Source organism: Sinohyriopsis cumingii, chromosome 13, assembly GCF_028554795.1.
Source record: "Sinohyriopsis cumingii isolate HCF-2022 chromosome 13, ASM2855479v2, whole genome shotgun sequence".
Lineage (NCBI taxonomy): Eukaryota > Metazoa > Mollusca > Bivalvia > Unionida > Unionidae > Sinohyriopsis > Sinohyriopsis cumingii.
The window spans coordinates 40,915,251-40,932,695 of NC_142973.1; the positions used below are offsets into that span (position 1 = coordinate 40,915,251).

Consider the following 17,445-nt stretch of genomic DNA (forward strand, 5'->3'; position numbering starts at 1 on the left):
AGTAACCGTAATGATAATGGCAATCAGAAAAAAGAATGAGGCGTAATGCGCATATACCAGGGAAATGGGCTTGATTTTGTAAACTTTCCAGAAAGTAACTACAAGAAGGATTATTTTTCATCATTTTATAATAGAGGATATTTAATTTTCCATATGACATAGAGCAAGCTATACAATAGCAACATATTATGCATTACTGATTTTAAAACCCAGATCAGCAATTTAATTTTCCGAGATTTGCTATATCGAAACCATCTTGTATTTTTTTTAAACAAAATTATCTCCATAAACAGTTCGCATAGTCTACCATATGATGTGGATTTAAAATTTGTTATATCAATAGCTCTAAATTATTTATTTTGACGTCAATAGTTCTATTTTTTACGTCAATAACTCAAATGAATTTTTTTAAAAAATCATTAGCTCTAAAAAAAAAATTTTTTGACATCAATAGCTCTAAATTAATTTTGTTTACATCAATAACTCTAAATTCTTCTACCTTCAAACATTTAGAGGACACATTCCATTGGTATGTGTGGTTTTACACCCAGAATATTCTTTCAACATTTTACATGAACATCATCATGCAAAATGAAAATCCCACACCTAAACCAATACCATCATGTCAAATATAGCTATTGTTTGATTTTCGTGGAGTGTGTATGGAGAGAGAGAGAGAGAGAGAGAGAGAGAGAGCGCAAATAAAAACATGACCCAAAACCACTTGTGACACTTCTGTATTATTGATAGATCACATTAAATATTAAATACATTGGATTTACCTTTCATACACTTATCTATTATGACATCATTTAGCTTGTAGCAACTATGCTTGAAATAAACTATACTCTGAAGATAAATTGGAGTAAAGAGAAAAGAAACGACACAGATTTTCATTTAAGCATTTGTCATATATAAATTGTAAAACACGATTCTGACATTAATAGTTTTATATTTTGAGTATATTGCTAAAAATTAAACATAATAATATTTCTAGATAATAATTCTTAGAAAACATTCATGCATCTAAGGGGAGATGAACAAATGAAACACTGCATGTAAGAAGAGAACGGAAGGAGTACCAAATTAAAGTGATTCCTCAATATGGGAACAAGAAAAGTAAAGCACATCATAAATCAAGTTGTCCTGTACTGGGATACACTATACACAGTACAGCATTCCCTCACTATAAGACCCTTCATTTTAACACAGTTCTTGTTATAAGACCCTTCATTTTAACACAGTTCTTGTTATAAGGTGAGTATGGTCATGGGTCCCCATTTCATTATGCAGTTTGGTTTGGTGATTTACGGCACAACAACACAAGTAGGCTATTTAGTGCCAAGGCAGCTGGAGTAAATTGTTATGCCTAAGTACAGTAGCTGACCCAGGCTGGTCCAATTGTAGGATTTGAACCAGCACCCTTGAAACCATGACTCTGGTACACTAACCTCTGAGCTATTGCAGCTACCCATTATGTAGGAGAAATATGTTACATGTTATGTACTTCACTACAAGGCAGTTTTACAAGAAAAGTGTCCCATCGGCACAATTAAAATCTGGAGTATTGCTTCATTATTAAATAATGTAATTATATTCATGACCATAAAAATCTTATAAAAGAGACGGCATACTGAGGTGTCTTCTAGAGAAAAGAGATGGCATACTGAGGTGTCTTCTAGAGATGGCCTGCTGTATATGTAGAGCAGATGTAATATGGAATACAATACCTCTCATGTACACTTCTTAATTTTAAACTCCGAATTCCAAAACAACGATATAACTAATGCCCCAGACAAAAAGCCCATCTTCTTTGTAAGATGAAGATAATGTTCTGTATTTTAAAGCGAAGGTGCATTTGATTGCTTTCGTGTTATAGCACAGCCTGGCAGTAGAAAAGGAGCAAAATCTGCACATACCCTGTATTACTGAACAACATGAAAACATTGGAAAAAGCAAGCTGCCCTTCAACTCAAGCAAAAATATTTTGTTGCAGCTCTAAAATGAAAAGAAAATAATGCAGGCATACAGGTTTTGACTGAAAACAATGATGACGCAGTCATACAGGATTTGCAGACATCAGGTTTTTGAATCAAAATAATGATGATGTAGAGGTTTTGACTGAAGGTTTAATACTGAGTACAAATGTTTGTTACTCTATCAACCACTGTTTTGCAAATACTGTGAAATTTAATACAGTATTTATAGATTTTCATGGATAAATCACAGAAAAAATCAATCCAGGCAAGAAAATACGTTCGATATGCGCACGCGCGAGCGCGCGCGCACACACACGTCTGCAATATACTGTCAAAAAGGAATGAAAACATTGTTTTCAAAAGTGCATTTGCAGATATTCAAAGTATAAGAACATGTATCATTTGCCTAATGAATTTTCCCCCCCTTCTATTGTTTTACTTTTTTTTTAGCATCAATTTAAAAACAACAACAAAAAAAACAACAAGTGTACAATAGGAAACACAGCACTGTTTCATCATTAACTTATAAAGTAAACAAAATGTTGCTGATTAACTGTTTCAATCATGTTGTTTTGGGATTCAGCACAATTTCTAAGTACAAGATAGGCTATATACATGGCGGTCAGTATTACTTGTGGAGGAAGAGCCCAAGAAAACCATGGTAAGAACCACCAACCCACAGAAGCTACTGGCAGCTTTCTCACATACCCATATTAGCCAAGCCACTGACTCGAACCCAGTTTTAATCATCAAATTACGAATCTGTATCACAGGAAATCTGTACTGTCAAAGTCTCTTTTCATACTGGTATGTTGTTTCAATTTTACTGAACAATTTTTGCAACTGTATTTTGCAGACATCAATTATAAGCTAAACTTGTTTTGTCTCTCTCTCCAATACATGGGCAGAAAGAAGTTTTTATCTTTGTATCTTGCACAGCTCATACATAGAATAATGCTCAGTATGACGTGACGTAATATCATCAAATGATGAATACAGCTAATGGTTGAGCCAGACATGCGCTGTATACACTGTCAACAAAGTCCAGTCAGCATCAACAAACTAAATTTTGTTTAATTTTTATTTTAGAATTGAGATAACGAGTCAAACAAGGACATATTTCAACAGATAAATACTTATTTTGTAATCTTTGCTTTGAGAGGTTTCAGTCCCTCAATACTTCTGGCATAGTGTTTATTCTCTTGAACCAAATTTAGTCTGCATTACTAATAATAGTAACAAACTTGATAAAAATAAATTAAATTGGTAACCAAGTATAGATGCACTAGTCTTTCATGTCAATTTGTATGTCAAGAGAGGAAACTTCAATTGAAGTAAATGCAGATACCTGATAGTTATCTCCCTTAGATATTGTTTTGCTGATGCAATTACTTAAAAATATTTTCCTGTGTGATACAAAGGAAGAACTTTTAGAAAAATATAAAGAGTATTTACAGCAGTATGTTTACAATTGAACAAAGGATATTAAATATCAATATCTCCTGTTCTTTCATCTGGCCATACATCAATTACCGGTAGCATCACTTCAACCCTCCATGCCACGAGTGATCCCAAAGCACACTCAGGGGCATATTTAAAATGGCCATACTTAATACAGGTATATATCTAATGAAATAGATGCTTTGTTTCAAGTAATTGTTTTTAAATGATAAACTGGCAGACCTGAGTCTATCCTGTGTGCTCTACTCTTGGTTATTACTAGATTTTTCCAAGTAGCTGACAACGTTTGGATGTAACAGAAAAGGGTTGCACTATAGAATTTTTCTATTTAGGATCCGGCTCCTATTCAACTTCAGTTTTTGACAATTACAGCATTAACTACCATAGCAATCTCTTCCATAAGTCACCTATATTTCTAAAAATTTTACTTCTGAAATTAATAAAAGTTTGATTTATTGGCAAATGAAATGTTTGCGCATGCTTCTTTGTTATGGTATTTAGTGCTCTATGTCAGTTGGTGAGGCATTTAACTTGTATTCCAAAGGTTGTGGGTTTGACACCCACCCAGGCCAGTCTCGTCCAGCTACCTCAAAATGTCCATGGGAAAGGCACTTTGTTTTACTTTCCAAAGCATGGTATAGCCTATACTGTATTAAAAGTGCCATTAAAAACCAGCAACAAATTGAAAATTGTGATCAACGATGAAAATTGCACCAACATTGGTACTAATGAACAGTGCAAGTACCGATTTACCAGAGCAGTTCTGCCATGGCAGAGACAATCTATGCTATCTTAAGCTGGGTGCACATACTACTGGTTAAAAAACATAGCACATACATTATAATTAAATACAAAATGGAAACCAGCACAAAATCTGACTGAAAATACACAGAATTTGTTTTATCAGGTTTAAAGGTTTACCAAACTCTGAAGAGTACAAAATAAAGTCAAACAATTTCATCAAGTAAAAGACAAAAGTCTGAACTAAGTAAAAAAAAATGTACATAGATGAAGTGTAAAATATTGCAAAGTAACGTGATTTTTACATAGATTGTTTAAAACTTTTTAAGAGGAATGGACAGCACCTTAAGGAGTATTCTTTCTTTATTGTATGTAATTTTTGTCTCTATGAATTATATTACATCTATGTATGATGCACACACAAATGTAAACAGCACAGACCCACATCTACTACTGCATAATGTGCCAACAGATCAGGGTTGATCTTGTTCAGCCTATAACTAATATCAAGTAGAGACCATAAACACTGATCTACCAGCACATTCTAGCATAATGGAAGATCAGGGTTGATATTATTCCTTATACAACTGATATTAAGTAAAGACCATAAATCCTGATCCGTCAGCACATTTGAATATGATGGCAGATCAGGGTCTATGCTCTTGGTAGTTGGCTGTGCATCATACAAGACTGATGCAGTACAAGATTTTTAAAGTTCACATTAAAAAAATGCTCACAAAGATTGAAGATGTTTAAGAAAATAATGATTCCCTGTACATGCAATTTATAATCTTCTCACCAAGTTATCTGCATTTTTTTAATATTGCAAATAATCAAGTTCATTGCCTCTTTTTTGTTACAGCTGATTCACTTTAATTTTAAACACGGAAGTTATAAATAAAAAGCAAGAATAAAATAGGTAATAATTCAAATTTCCCCATACATGATATAACATGTGTCTTAATTAAGCCCGAAGCAACTTTAAACCTGATCTATCCTAACAGCAGAGTGTGGGTGCATCAAGGGATTGCCTGATCTTTTTTTCTCCAGTAATAGCAAACAAAATGTACTACTGATGTTTATAGATCAATTATGCAAAACAAAGTCCACTCAGGTAACAAAAGGTAGGTCAAAAAATAGTTATTCAAAAAGCACAGAAGTGTAATGTACAACAACATTTAGCTTTATTGAGAAAAGGTTACAGTTATGTATTTAAAAATTTAAGCACTGTAATGAAAATAGAAGACAATTTCTTCAAAGCATGACCTCAAGTAGAAATCTTCATAAATCTAAAATAACACTATGAATAAATTCATTCTCACAGTCTTGTCACACACATCTCATTCAATACAACTAGAAATGTATTCATGGAACACTGATTCATAGTTACTGGAACAACAAAGCAAATAACCAATGTGAGAGGTACAGATTTATGAATATGAGTAACACTATAACATATCACTGTCATGGTGTGGCATAACAATTTTATGAAACTGATTCACAAATTTCAAAATGCCAGGCATCAGCACTCATCATAATACACCATCTTCACTGGTCCTACATACCGACCACACCATACAGTGGTCAGGGTAATGGAAAAAGCTTTTTGTGGCTGATTACAATAACTGTTAATTTTGCTGTAGTTAATATGTTCCCAACTTTAATATCACAAAAATATTTGAAAAAAAGATGGAAAGGCATACAAGCTCACAGATGTAGAAAACAAAATTGTACACAGTAGAGAACAATGATCATGACATAAATGGCTGAATAGATAAAAAGCTGAGGTATATAAGACTAATTCACACTGCATGTTGGAATGACTGATAAACATACAACTTTGAGAACATGGTTTCTCATATTTATTTAAGATCGGAGGCATTGTTGATAAAATGATAATGATATTAATATGTCAAAAAAAAAAAATGTTGAAACTGTGTACTGAACTTTTAACCATTCTGAAATTACTATGATAAAGAGATTATCAAATTCTGCACAACAAAATAATTGCACAATTTTCTTTTCCTTCAGCAAATGGACTAATTTGTTTACATCCCCCTTCTCAGCATTAAAAAATGAAAAAAACCCCAATGCTTCAGTTGCAAACTGGAAAACATTACACTTTAAAACCACTAATATGAGCTTTACGACAGATGACATACATCTAGATTTACTAGCTCTTTCCAATGCATTTTATAACAAATTAACCAGAATGGTAGATGGTCTCATTCCCTGGCCAATGTGTTGATTCCTCCATTTTGTGTAAAAATAAAATCCGTTTCATCTTAAGTCTTTGAAGCAGATTGCTATATCTATTTTTATTCACAGACAAGTTGATGATACAACCTTATCAATCGACAGAACAACGATCTAAGACTATACACAGCAATGCTATGTCACCTGAAGGCTATATAAAGCAATGCTATGTCACCTGAAGACAGTACACTGCAATGCTATGTCACCTGAAGACTGTATGAAACATTGCTATGTCACCTGAAGACTGTACAAAGCAATGCTGTCATCTGAAGACTGTACAAAGCAATGCTACGTCACCTGCATCTTCGCTAGCCAAGGTTCCAATAACCCTATCTACACCTTGGTGGATTGAACATATATATTGGTGCGTAGTCCTAGCAACATCACTTGGATTTCATAAGTTGTCTCCCTTAGTATGTAATGCCAACTAAACAATACTGTGATGTATTCATTGTACATCAGCCGAAAATAGTGGGGGCAATTGACCTAAAAAGGATACTCTGTACATTTAACATTGAAAGTATGACTATGTACCAGAGGGAAGACATTAGATGTGTATTTGAGTGAAAGGTATTTGTACAAACATGGACTGGCACTGGAAAATTGGTTATTTAACAGTCCATTCAAGACGTGTACACCCTTGTCTCCATCACATAGGAAAAGTATTCAAACTTGAACAACTTAATTTTGATAAGGATGCAGTGGCGTGATGCAACATCCAATGAAATTCACAGACCCAAGCACAGAAATGTCTGCTCATTACACAAAGGTGTAGAGAGGGTTATCAGAACCTTGGCTAGCGAAGATGTGTCACCTGAAGACTTTACAAAGCAATGTTGTCACTTGAAGACTGTACAAAGCAATGCTATGTTACCTGAAGACTGCACAAAGCAATGCTATATCACTTGAAGTCAGTGCAAAACATTGCTATGTTACCTGAAGACTGTACAAGCAATCCAAGGTCATTTGAAGACTGTACAAAGCAATGCTATGTCATCTTAAGACTGTACAAAGCAATGCTATGTCACTTGAAGACAGTACAAATCATTGCTATGTTACATGAAGACTGTACAAAGCAATGATGTCATCTGAAGACTGTACAAAGCAATGCTATGTCATCTGAAGATTGTACAAAGCAATGCAATGTCATTTGTACAAAGCAATGCAATGTCATCTGAAGACTGTACAAAGCAATGCAATGTCATCTGAAGATTGTACAAAGCAATGCTCTGTCATCTGAAGATTGTACAAAGCAATGCAATGTCATCTGAAGACTGTACAAAGCAATGCTATGTCATCTGAAGAGAAAATAAGACGTAGTAGTAGTTCCAGAAAAATTTCATGAAATGTTCATTCTATTATTTTTACAGAAAAATGAGCACTCTCTAATTATTTATTAGATATTATGTTAAAAAATACAGAGAAAAAAAATTAAGGTAGGAAAAGCTCATGTCAATTAAAACATTTTAGTTGAAACTTTTGACAATGCAGAATATTTACCATGTGTTCAGTACTAGGAAGTTGCTGAGGTAAAAAGAACAAAAGCATCTGAAGATCTCCAAATGGTTTGTTGTGTCGTGAGGCCAGTTTATGTTCACTAATAGTGCCATATATTACAGCTAAGAATGATCAAGTCAAGCAGTTTCATAAAATAAAAAATGCCACCACACTCAACCACAAATTATGTTTGCTTTGAATTCAACTGAACCTTTTTTTGCCAACGGCTTGAGATTGTGAGAAGTTGTGAACAGAAAGTAAAAAGAGGATGCTGCAATGCTGGAACCTGAAAACAGATAAATCATGCTTTATCAGGACTGAAATTAAAAGCACCGGTTCTTATTTAAGCTTCATCTTCAGCATTAGTGAATGTTTGACCAGTCTGTCTTATGTTGGGCATTGAAGAACTGTATATACTTGCTTATAAGTTCAGTCAAACTGCAAACAACAAAGATCCTGATCTGAAATAGCATAATGCACCTGCAGATCAGGGTCTACATTATTTGTTCTACTGATTACTTCTAACAAACTGCACATACCTAGATCTGCCAGTGCATCATGCAATGGCAGATATGGGTCTGTGCACTTTTGCAGTTGCACTCAACTTATGAGTGAGTATATACAAGACCTTAATTATAAGTGTCAACTGTTTAGCACTATAGTCATTGTAAATTCAAACCAACTTTAATGGCAGGTGACAGTGACAGTAATAATATGGGACTCTCAGAACATTTATTTAACAAAATATGATATACTTTCCATGGTGGTGTAGACATTACATAAAACAGGCCTTCTACATACTATATGTAATAAAAATGACACATCTACATAACACGTGTAATAAATTAAAATGCAACATTGTCGTTCTCTTTAATACCAGAAACTATAGATGTTGCAACAACCCTTTAATGAGAATTTTGCTCCCAGTGGGTAATGCTACTGGGATCACCTGTGAATGATCAATTATTATGTGCGTAACAAACCTATCAAATCCACAAAAAAGGGTTCATTCTTAAACACACCCAATAACAAAAAGCTAGCTGGCTTAAAAAATTTAATTGTTAGCCATTTGACTTAGGAGTCTTTTTTGTAGTACTGTAAGAATGTAATTGTATGAAATGTATCCCCCAATCTTTACAGCATGTAGATTTGTCACCAGACTGGACAAGTTTCCTTTCAAAGAAAAAGGCATATTTAACATGCTGAACCCGAACTCAGTCAAACTTGTCCAAGATCTTGATGATATAAAGCAAGTTTTAGTGAAATTAGATGAAACGTATAGTGTCTTTAGACTTAAAATACTCTGCCAATCAGAAGCAGGATAATCTCGTTAATATTGTCAGATCTAACCTTTTACAAAACCTGTCTAACACCATGATAATATATGCTTTTTTTTACAAAGTAAAATCCAATATAAATCCAATATAAATTCAACAAATTTAGTAATCAGATACATGATTCTCTCATAAATATGTGTAAATCTTATTTGGTCAAACATAGCCAACATCTTGATGATACAAGATCATCTAATAACTTGGATCAAATTCTGATCCTAGAGCCACTAAGGTGTTGATAAGCTTAGCCAATCAAATGCAAAATCACCTCACCAATATGCATGGACTGTTTTCATTACTGAACTTGTCCAAGATCATTATAATGTAACCAGAGCAGTGACAAGCTGAACCAATCAGATGCAAGATCACCTCATTAATATCTGTGGATCTCACTCATTATCAAACTCATACAAGATATTAATGATATAGGTCTATGTACTAAGTTGGCTCAAAACTGGACCACAAATACAGTAGCCAGAGCGGTAACAAGCTCAACTAATCTGATGCAAGATAACCAGATTAATAAGTGTGGATCTTACTCATTAAATTTGTTCAAGATCATGATAATACAAGTCCCCAGTCTTTCAATCAAAATAAGATTAGAAAAATAATATGGCTTCAGAGAGGTACCAATCACAGCAAATCAGATGCAAGATCATTCCATTAATATGCAAGCATCTTATTCGGTATCAAATTCATGGATCATCATGATTATATATACCCAAATTTCAAGTCTAATACATCAATGGATGAGAGATATGGCCTCCTGGGTGGTAACAATCTCAGTCGATCAGATAATACAACACTTCATTAATATAAGTAGATATCACTCATTACTAAGCCTGTTAAAGAACATAATAATAAAAGCCCATATTCCAAATTTGATCAAAATCAGATCAGACACATAGTCTCCAGCTTAGTCATTGTGATCTCATCACAAGATCTCATTAATATGCATGTTCTCATGCTTAACTTTACTTGTCAGAGAGCTTTATGATATAAGCTTTAATTCAAAGTTCGATAAAAATCGGATGAGAAATATGGCTCTAGACTGGTAACAAGCAATAGTTGACAGATTGTCAGATGGCAGATGCAAGGCTATGCCAGAAGCTCATCTGGCCTTTTCGGTGTGTCAAGCTAAACATATGTACATGTACTGCATGTAAAATTCCAATCTTTAAAAAAAATGACTAAATAAATCTGGCCTTTTCGGTGTGTCAAGCTAAACATATGTACATGTACTGCATGTAAAATTCCAATCTTTAAAAAAAATGACTAAATAAATCTGGCCTTACTGTGAAGAAATAAAGAAAACAAGACCGATTACTAAAAACAGGTATGGCTGATACCACTCCAATTTCAAATTTTGACAGACATGATATAATATACAATCACTCCATGGTATATTAAATATTTTGCATGACATTTGTAAATCAAGTCACATGTATTCCATGGAATGGGGTGTTCTACATGACATCTTTATATCATGTCACAAATATTCCATGGAATGTTGTAAAGTGGTGTTTTGCATGACATTTGTATATAATGTCACAAGTACCCCATGGAATGGGGTGTTCTGCATGACGTCTATACATAACCTCACAAGTATTCTATGGAATGGGGTGTTCAGAATGACATCTGTATATCATGACATTAATATTCCAGAAAATGGAGTAGTCTGCATGACAACTGTATATCACAACACATTTTTTATAAGAAACTGTGTGTATGGCATCTGCATATCATGCCAAAAGTGTCATACAAAATGGGATGTTCTGCATGGTATCTGCATATCATGCCAAAAGTGTCATACAAAATGGGGTGTTCTGCATGGCATCTGCATATCATGCCAAAAGTGTTATACAAAATGGGGTGTTCTGCATGGCATCTGTAAAGCAGGATACAAATGTTCATAGATGCATTGTTATTTCTGGTCTGACAAAATCTTTCCCAACTGAATCAGTGCATAGCTTGGGTTAACTTTACAATTGGGGGGTTGGTTTATTTCTCATAATTGGAAAAAACGTGGATAAATTCACCTTCAGAAATCAAAAGAAACTGCATTGGGAGGATTGCAAGGACTGGTACTGACTGCAAGTGGTATTAACATTTTGAGTTTGTTTGGTCGCATGAAAATGCTCATCCACGAGGAACAATGACTTTTTAAATGCACTTATGATTGTGCAATATGTTTTTTATTTCTTACAAACAAGGATTTTTTTAGCTTAAAGATGCAAATTTATGCCCCAAAACCCCAAACACTGAGCCAGGAATCATGACTAAAACCCTGGAATTTCCTGGGAAATTGAGAATTACAAAGTATATGAATGTAAGCCAATGAGAATACAAAACCTGACACAGTATAGTATTATATTCCCAAGGTGTCTGTTGAATGCAGTACTGATTAAGATGGATTACATTTAAAACCTGACACAGTATAGTATTATATTCCCAAGGTGTCTGTTGAATGCAGTACTGATTAAGATGGATTACATTTAAAACTTGAACACGGTATAGTATTATTTTCCCAAGGTGTCTGTTGAATACAGTACTGATTAAGATGGATTACATTTAAAACCTGACACAGTATAGTATTATTTTCCCAAGGTGTCTGTTGAATGCAGTACTGATTAAGATGGATTACATTTAAAACTTGAACACAGTATAGTATTATTTCCCCAAGGTGTCTGTTGAATACAGTACTGATTAAGATGGATTACATTGAAAACTTGAACACAGCATAGTATTATTTTCCCAAGGTGTCTGTTGAATGCAGTACTGATTAAGATGGATTACATTTAAAACTTGAACACAGTATAGTATTATTTCCCCAAGGTGTCTGTTGAATACAGTACTGATTAAGATGGATTACATTGAAAACTTGAACACAGCATAGTATTATTTTCCCAAGGTGTCTGTTGAATGCAGTACTGATTAAGATGGATTACATTTAAAATTTGAACGCAGCATAGCATTATTTTCCCAAGGTGTCTGTTGAATGCAGTACTGATTAAGATGGATTACATTTAAAACTTGAACACAGTAACTTAACATTCTTCAAGAATCCATCACTAACTGAAATGTGACACGTCTCACCATTCATGGGCAAAACAATAACAGATGATTGTGTCTTTGTTTCCTTATGTTGAACAGTATATTCCATGTTAGGAAAACCTAGGTTATTTTCACTATCCATCCCAAAACTTGTGAAAGATGCATGCAAGTTCTTTCCCTACAAATATTTCAGCACAAACCGAGAAACATTTTGGAGAAAGTTTCTATTGAACACTTTAGACCAGAATTTTAGACTAAGCAATATTACAAATAAAGACCCTGTTTTAACCTCAACATAATGAAAGACTACTCAACGATAATGCTATAAGATAACAGCCACATAAGTATTTTACATAAATCTAAGGTATTTACTTTGCAAATTGGCAAAAGTGTTGTATCCCAAAGGTCAACATTACTATCATAATGCTTTAATGGGAAAAAGGGTCTGAAAATCTGAACACTAGAAAATCCTGTGCTTTAAAATTTTCCTACCAAGATGAAGGTTATGCAACAATGTTATGTCACTTGGATACATGTGCTAAAAAACGAAAAAAAATGTTTCATATTTTATTTGAGTGAAATTGACATGGCATTTGTTGAAATGCAAAAAAAATGTACTGGATCATAGAAGCACCTTAAAAATATATAAATCATACATTGGAAAAACACAAATACACACATGTATATGAACCATCGAGGCTTTAACAATATCTTTAGTATCTATTGGGTTAATTCGAATAAGTAGGGTGCCATCCACATTTATTCAACATGAAGATAATGCAGATAACTATTATGGGAAGTAATTTATTCATGTTTGTTGTACCCTTTATGAATATCATTATGAAAACCTTAACATAAAGAAACTCAGATCTGTTTGACTGCACAAATGCAAGTAAATCCACTATATTCATACAAGAAATTTCTTTACTTTTCAATCAGGATTCAAAAACCATACTTCTCTAAGGACTATTCCATACAATGTGCTTTCTGACATCTTTACCATTCCACCCCTCCCTTTCTGAGTTAAACAGAAGACCATACTTAAACAATAGACCCATGTGGGTCTGATATTGCTCACCTGACATATATTGGTCTAAAGGCAAATACAGTAGGCATCTTGGGTTGAAAGACATTTTATGTCTTGAAAGGTTTTAGATATCTGGTAGAAACGGTTGGTACTTAACATGTTGTTCAACTGTGTTTCTGAGTAATATCAGCTGGAAAAGATGGTGCCTTAGCATCTTTTGAACATGTATCCATGCTAGGACTCCACCTATCATGCCTAATATGGTAAGGCAGTTTGAGAAAGAAAGTTATTCTATGATAATTTAAAAATGTACAGTAGTAACAGTTAGCCATACATAGTATCACTGTATGTTTTCTGTGCTGTTGCTATAGAAGCCATGCCACTGCTCGGGAGTCATCCCCGTCTCAACTTCAACTGAGCATGTTCTAAGTTGGCAAAGCCATTATAAGGACTTTGTTGAAAATAGGTTTTTCCTTATGGTTGCTATGAAAATCACTTAATTATTACAGAACCCACATTTGATACAAGTTTGGTACAATGTGCCCTAAGAAACACTACTACCAAGTTTGACTGAAACTGGCTCAGGCATTCAGGAGAAAGAGTGAGAAAAAAAAAACAGGTTTCATATTCAGTTGTTAAGGAAGCCACACAACTGCTAGGAGAATCACCACTGGCACAAAAGTGATAGTGAGCATGTCCTAGCAAACATTTATATCAAGTCTGTTTGTAATTGGATTCTCCATTCTTGAAAGGAAGTCAAAACAGTTTCTCTACATGGATGCTAAAGAAGCCATGTGTTGCTGGTGGAGCCACACCAAGCATGTCCTGTGAAATATTCCTACCAAGCTTGATCAAAGTTGGTTCAACTGTTCTGGAACAGGTTTTCCATATGGTTGCTATGGAAGCCACACCACAGCTAAAAGATCCACACTTATACAATTCTGAAAAAGCATCTCCTAAAAAATGCCCCTACAATTTTTTAAAAATTGAAATTATCTCAGCCATTCAAAGAAACCTGAAATAGTTTTTCCACAGTCATTAAGGAGGCCACACCATCATTAAGAGTGACACCCCAATCATAATTTTGATATAGCATTTCTGAACAAACATTCCTACAAAGTTTGAACAAAAATTGCTGAAGCCATTGTAGAGGGCAAGTCAAAAATGTTTTCCATACAGTTGCTACGAGAGCCAAATTACTGCTATAGTATCCATCTAATAAAAAATTTAGCATTTAATAAAAAACATTCCTACCATGTTTAAGCAAAAATGATTGAGCCATTCTGGGGAAGTCAACACCACTACAGACAATTTTGACAAAGCATCTAAACATTACTACTAAGCTCTCCATTTTGGTTGCTGTAAGGGCCACATCACTGCTAATGGAGCCATCCTGAACAAAATTATGGTAGCGCATGTCCTGAGGAACATCCTTATCAAGTTTGAATGAAATTGGTTTGGCATTGTTGGAGACATTGAAAACAGCATCATGGATGGATGACTCATGATGAACAAGGCATGACAGATGCAGGGCCAGATCATAAGCTCACTTGGCCTTATGTCTTGGTGAGCTAAAAACACAGTATAATAGGTATTTTTTGTGCTAAATCAATAAACTGCAATATCTCTGCACATAATGTAACATGAACAGCATCCTAAGTATTGCCACTCTATGAGGTAGACAACCAAACAGAAACAATTAATTTGGAATAAAAAAGCTTACAAAGCAGTAACAACATCCAGACAAATTTTAAATTTTATACCACAGCTTATTAATACAGTATCTGATATCATGTAACATACACACAACTGTGAATAGCATTGACTCTGGTCTTGTAACGTATACTATGCCATGTAAATAGCATTGACACTGGTCTTCTAATGCATAATATGCCATGTAAAGAGCATTGACACTGGTCTTCTAATGCATAATATGCTATGTGAGTAGTATAGACTCTGGTATTCAAATGCATAATATGCTATGTGAGTAACACTGGTCTTCTAATGCATAATATGCTATGTGAATAGTATAGACTATGGTCTTCTAATGCATGATATGCTATCTGAATAGCATAGACTATAGTTTTCTAATGCATAACATACTATGTGAATAGTATAGACTATGGTCTTCGAATGCATAATATGCTATCTGAATAGCATAGACTATGGTTTTCTAATGCATAACATGCTATGTGAATAGTATGGACTATGGTCTTCTAATGCATAATATGCTATGTGAATAGTATAGACTATGGTCTTCTAATGCATAATATGCTATCTGAATAGCATAGACTATGGTCTTCTAATGCATAATATGCTATGTGAATAGCATAGACTATTGTCTTCTAATGCATAATATGCTATGTGAATAGTATGGACTATTGTCTTCTAATGCATAATATGCTATGTGAATAGCATAGACTATTGTCTTCTAATGCATAATATGCTATGTGAATAGTATAGACTATGGTCTTCTAATGCATAATATGCTATGTGAAGAGCACAGACTATGGTCTTCTAATATATACTGTGCTGGCAGAGCCAGGCCTGTGGTGTTCATTTTACATTTGATTTCATCCAAACAGCATAGACCAAGATCTAAAAGTGCACTGTGGTTAGGTTCAGTTAGGCTGGCATTAGACAATTAGCACAGAAAGAAATCAGACACTATTGTACAACCTATCTTCTCACAAGAATTTTTCAACATGGTGGATAAAGGCTCACATTAAGTTGGCACAGTACTGAATTTTCCATGATCTTCCAAGTTAAATAAAAATGACTTGCTTTTACAAGATCTAATCAAATACACAAGACTAAATACACATCAGGTGTATAATATCCAAGATTAATTCAACAACATATCTTGGTTATCCAAGACTCACTCGGCAAACTCTTCAGTGAGTGAAACCAAATTTGCATGCATTGCTTGTGGTGAACTACCTCTCTCAACTGTTAGCATCTGCATGATGTCAAATTGATGCAAGACAAATAAACAACAAAACTGATCAGACAGCCATTATTCCTGACTGACATAAATTCTAGTTATTTTAAACCGGAAGATGTGAATCGACCTACTTTGTTTTCATCATTACATTTATCTGTCCTTTGTTAGCATTCATACTGCCAATAAGTGATCCATAATTTTGGGGCATTACATTTTCATTTTATCCTCCCCCCCCACCTGACTGGTTTGCATAGCAACAGAAGCCAAAGTGGGCTGAGTGACTCCAACTAACCTTTTGCCACCTAGCACCACTCGCCATGCAATACTTCTATTAGCCTGGTGCTTGTCTAATGCCACCTAATGCCAACATTTTTGAACACAGCTCTGAGTACATGCTATATCTGAATAAATACTGCAATTCCAGATCTCTGAAGAGGAACATTCCATATTCCCTCTCATACATGACACAATTGGATACACAATAATTACAAATAAAATAATTTGATTAAAATAAGATTATATCCTTTCTAATGCACACATGTGACTGTCTGAATTCATTCCCATACAAAAAATGAGACATAGAGACCTAAATTTGGCACAGGTCACTCTACACCCTGCATAAAGCTTGTGTCCAAATTTTGAATCAATGTCCGAATGAATCCCATTTCTTTCCTTGTGTTCTCAAAAATTGTTTTGGGATCATCACTCTCACAACGTAAACAGTTAGGCGCCATCACCATGGCTAAATTATTGACATCCATCTTTGTTACTTTGGCATTTTCTTCAGCAGCAAATACCTGGAAAAACAAGATATTAAACAGTTAAACAAAACTGATACAACACTTTTCAGCAGATGCACGTCATATATCAATAACTCAGATGTATTTTTCAGTAGGCAGTGAATGTTTACATCAAAGTAGGTACTGTATTTTCTGCACTCAGATGTATCTTTCAGTAGGTGGTGCATGTTTACATCAAAGTAGGTACTGTATTTTCTGTTTGTTTTCAAACACTTTAAGATAAATTACTTAACAGTAGAAGAAAATACCTCAGTCATAAAGGCACCAGGATATGTCACTCTTCATTAGAAGGTAAAGCATTCAAGTTAAAACCTTTAAATCAAAATTTTGGATTGCAATTGGTCATAGAAAT

General features: G+C 34.3%; 1 protein-coding gene across 1 annotated transcript in view; it reads right to left on the minus strand.

Annotated features, from left to right (window-relative positions):
• Positions 1–721: 721 nt before the first annotated feature.
• Positions 722–17,445, minus strand: part of LOC149785275 (uncharacterized) — a 219,211-nt gene continuing 202,487 nt past the window's right edge. Inside the window, exons 17-18 of the mRNA XM_089979897.1 lie at positions 10,474–17,090; positions 722–10,388 (exon numbers count right to left, since the gene is read on the minus strand). Of these exons, the coding sequence (XP_089836023.1) occupies positions 16,896–17,090 (195 nt within the window). The 3' untranslated portion in view covers positions 722–10,388; positions 10,474–16,895. The remainder of the gene's footprint in view (positions 10,389–10,473; positions 17,091–17,445) is intronic.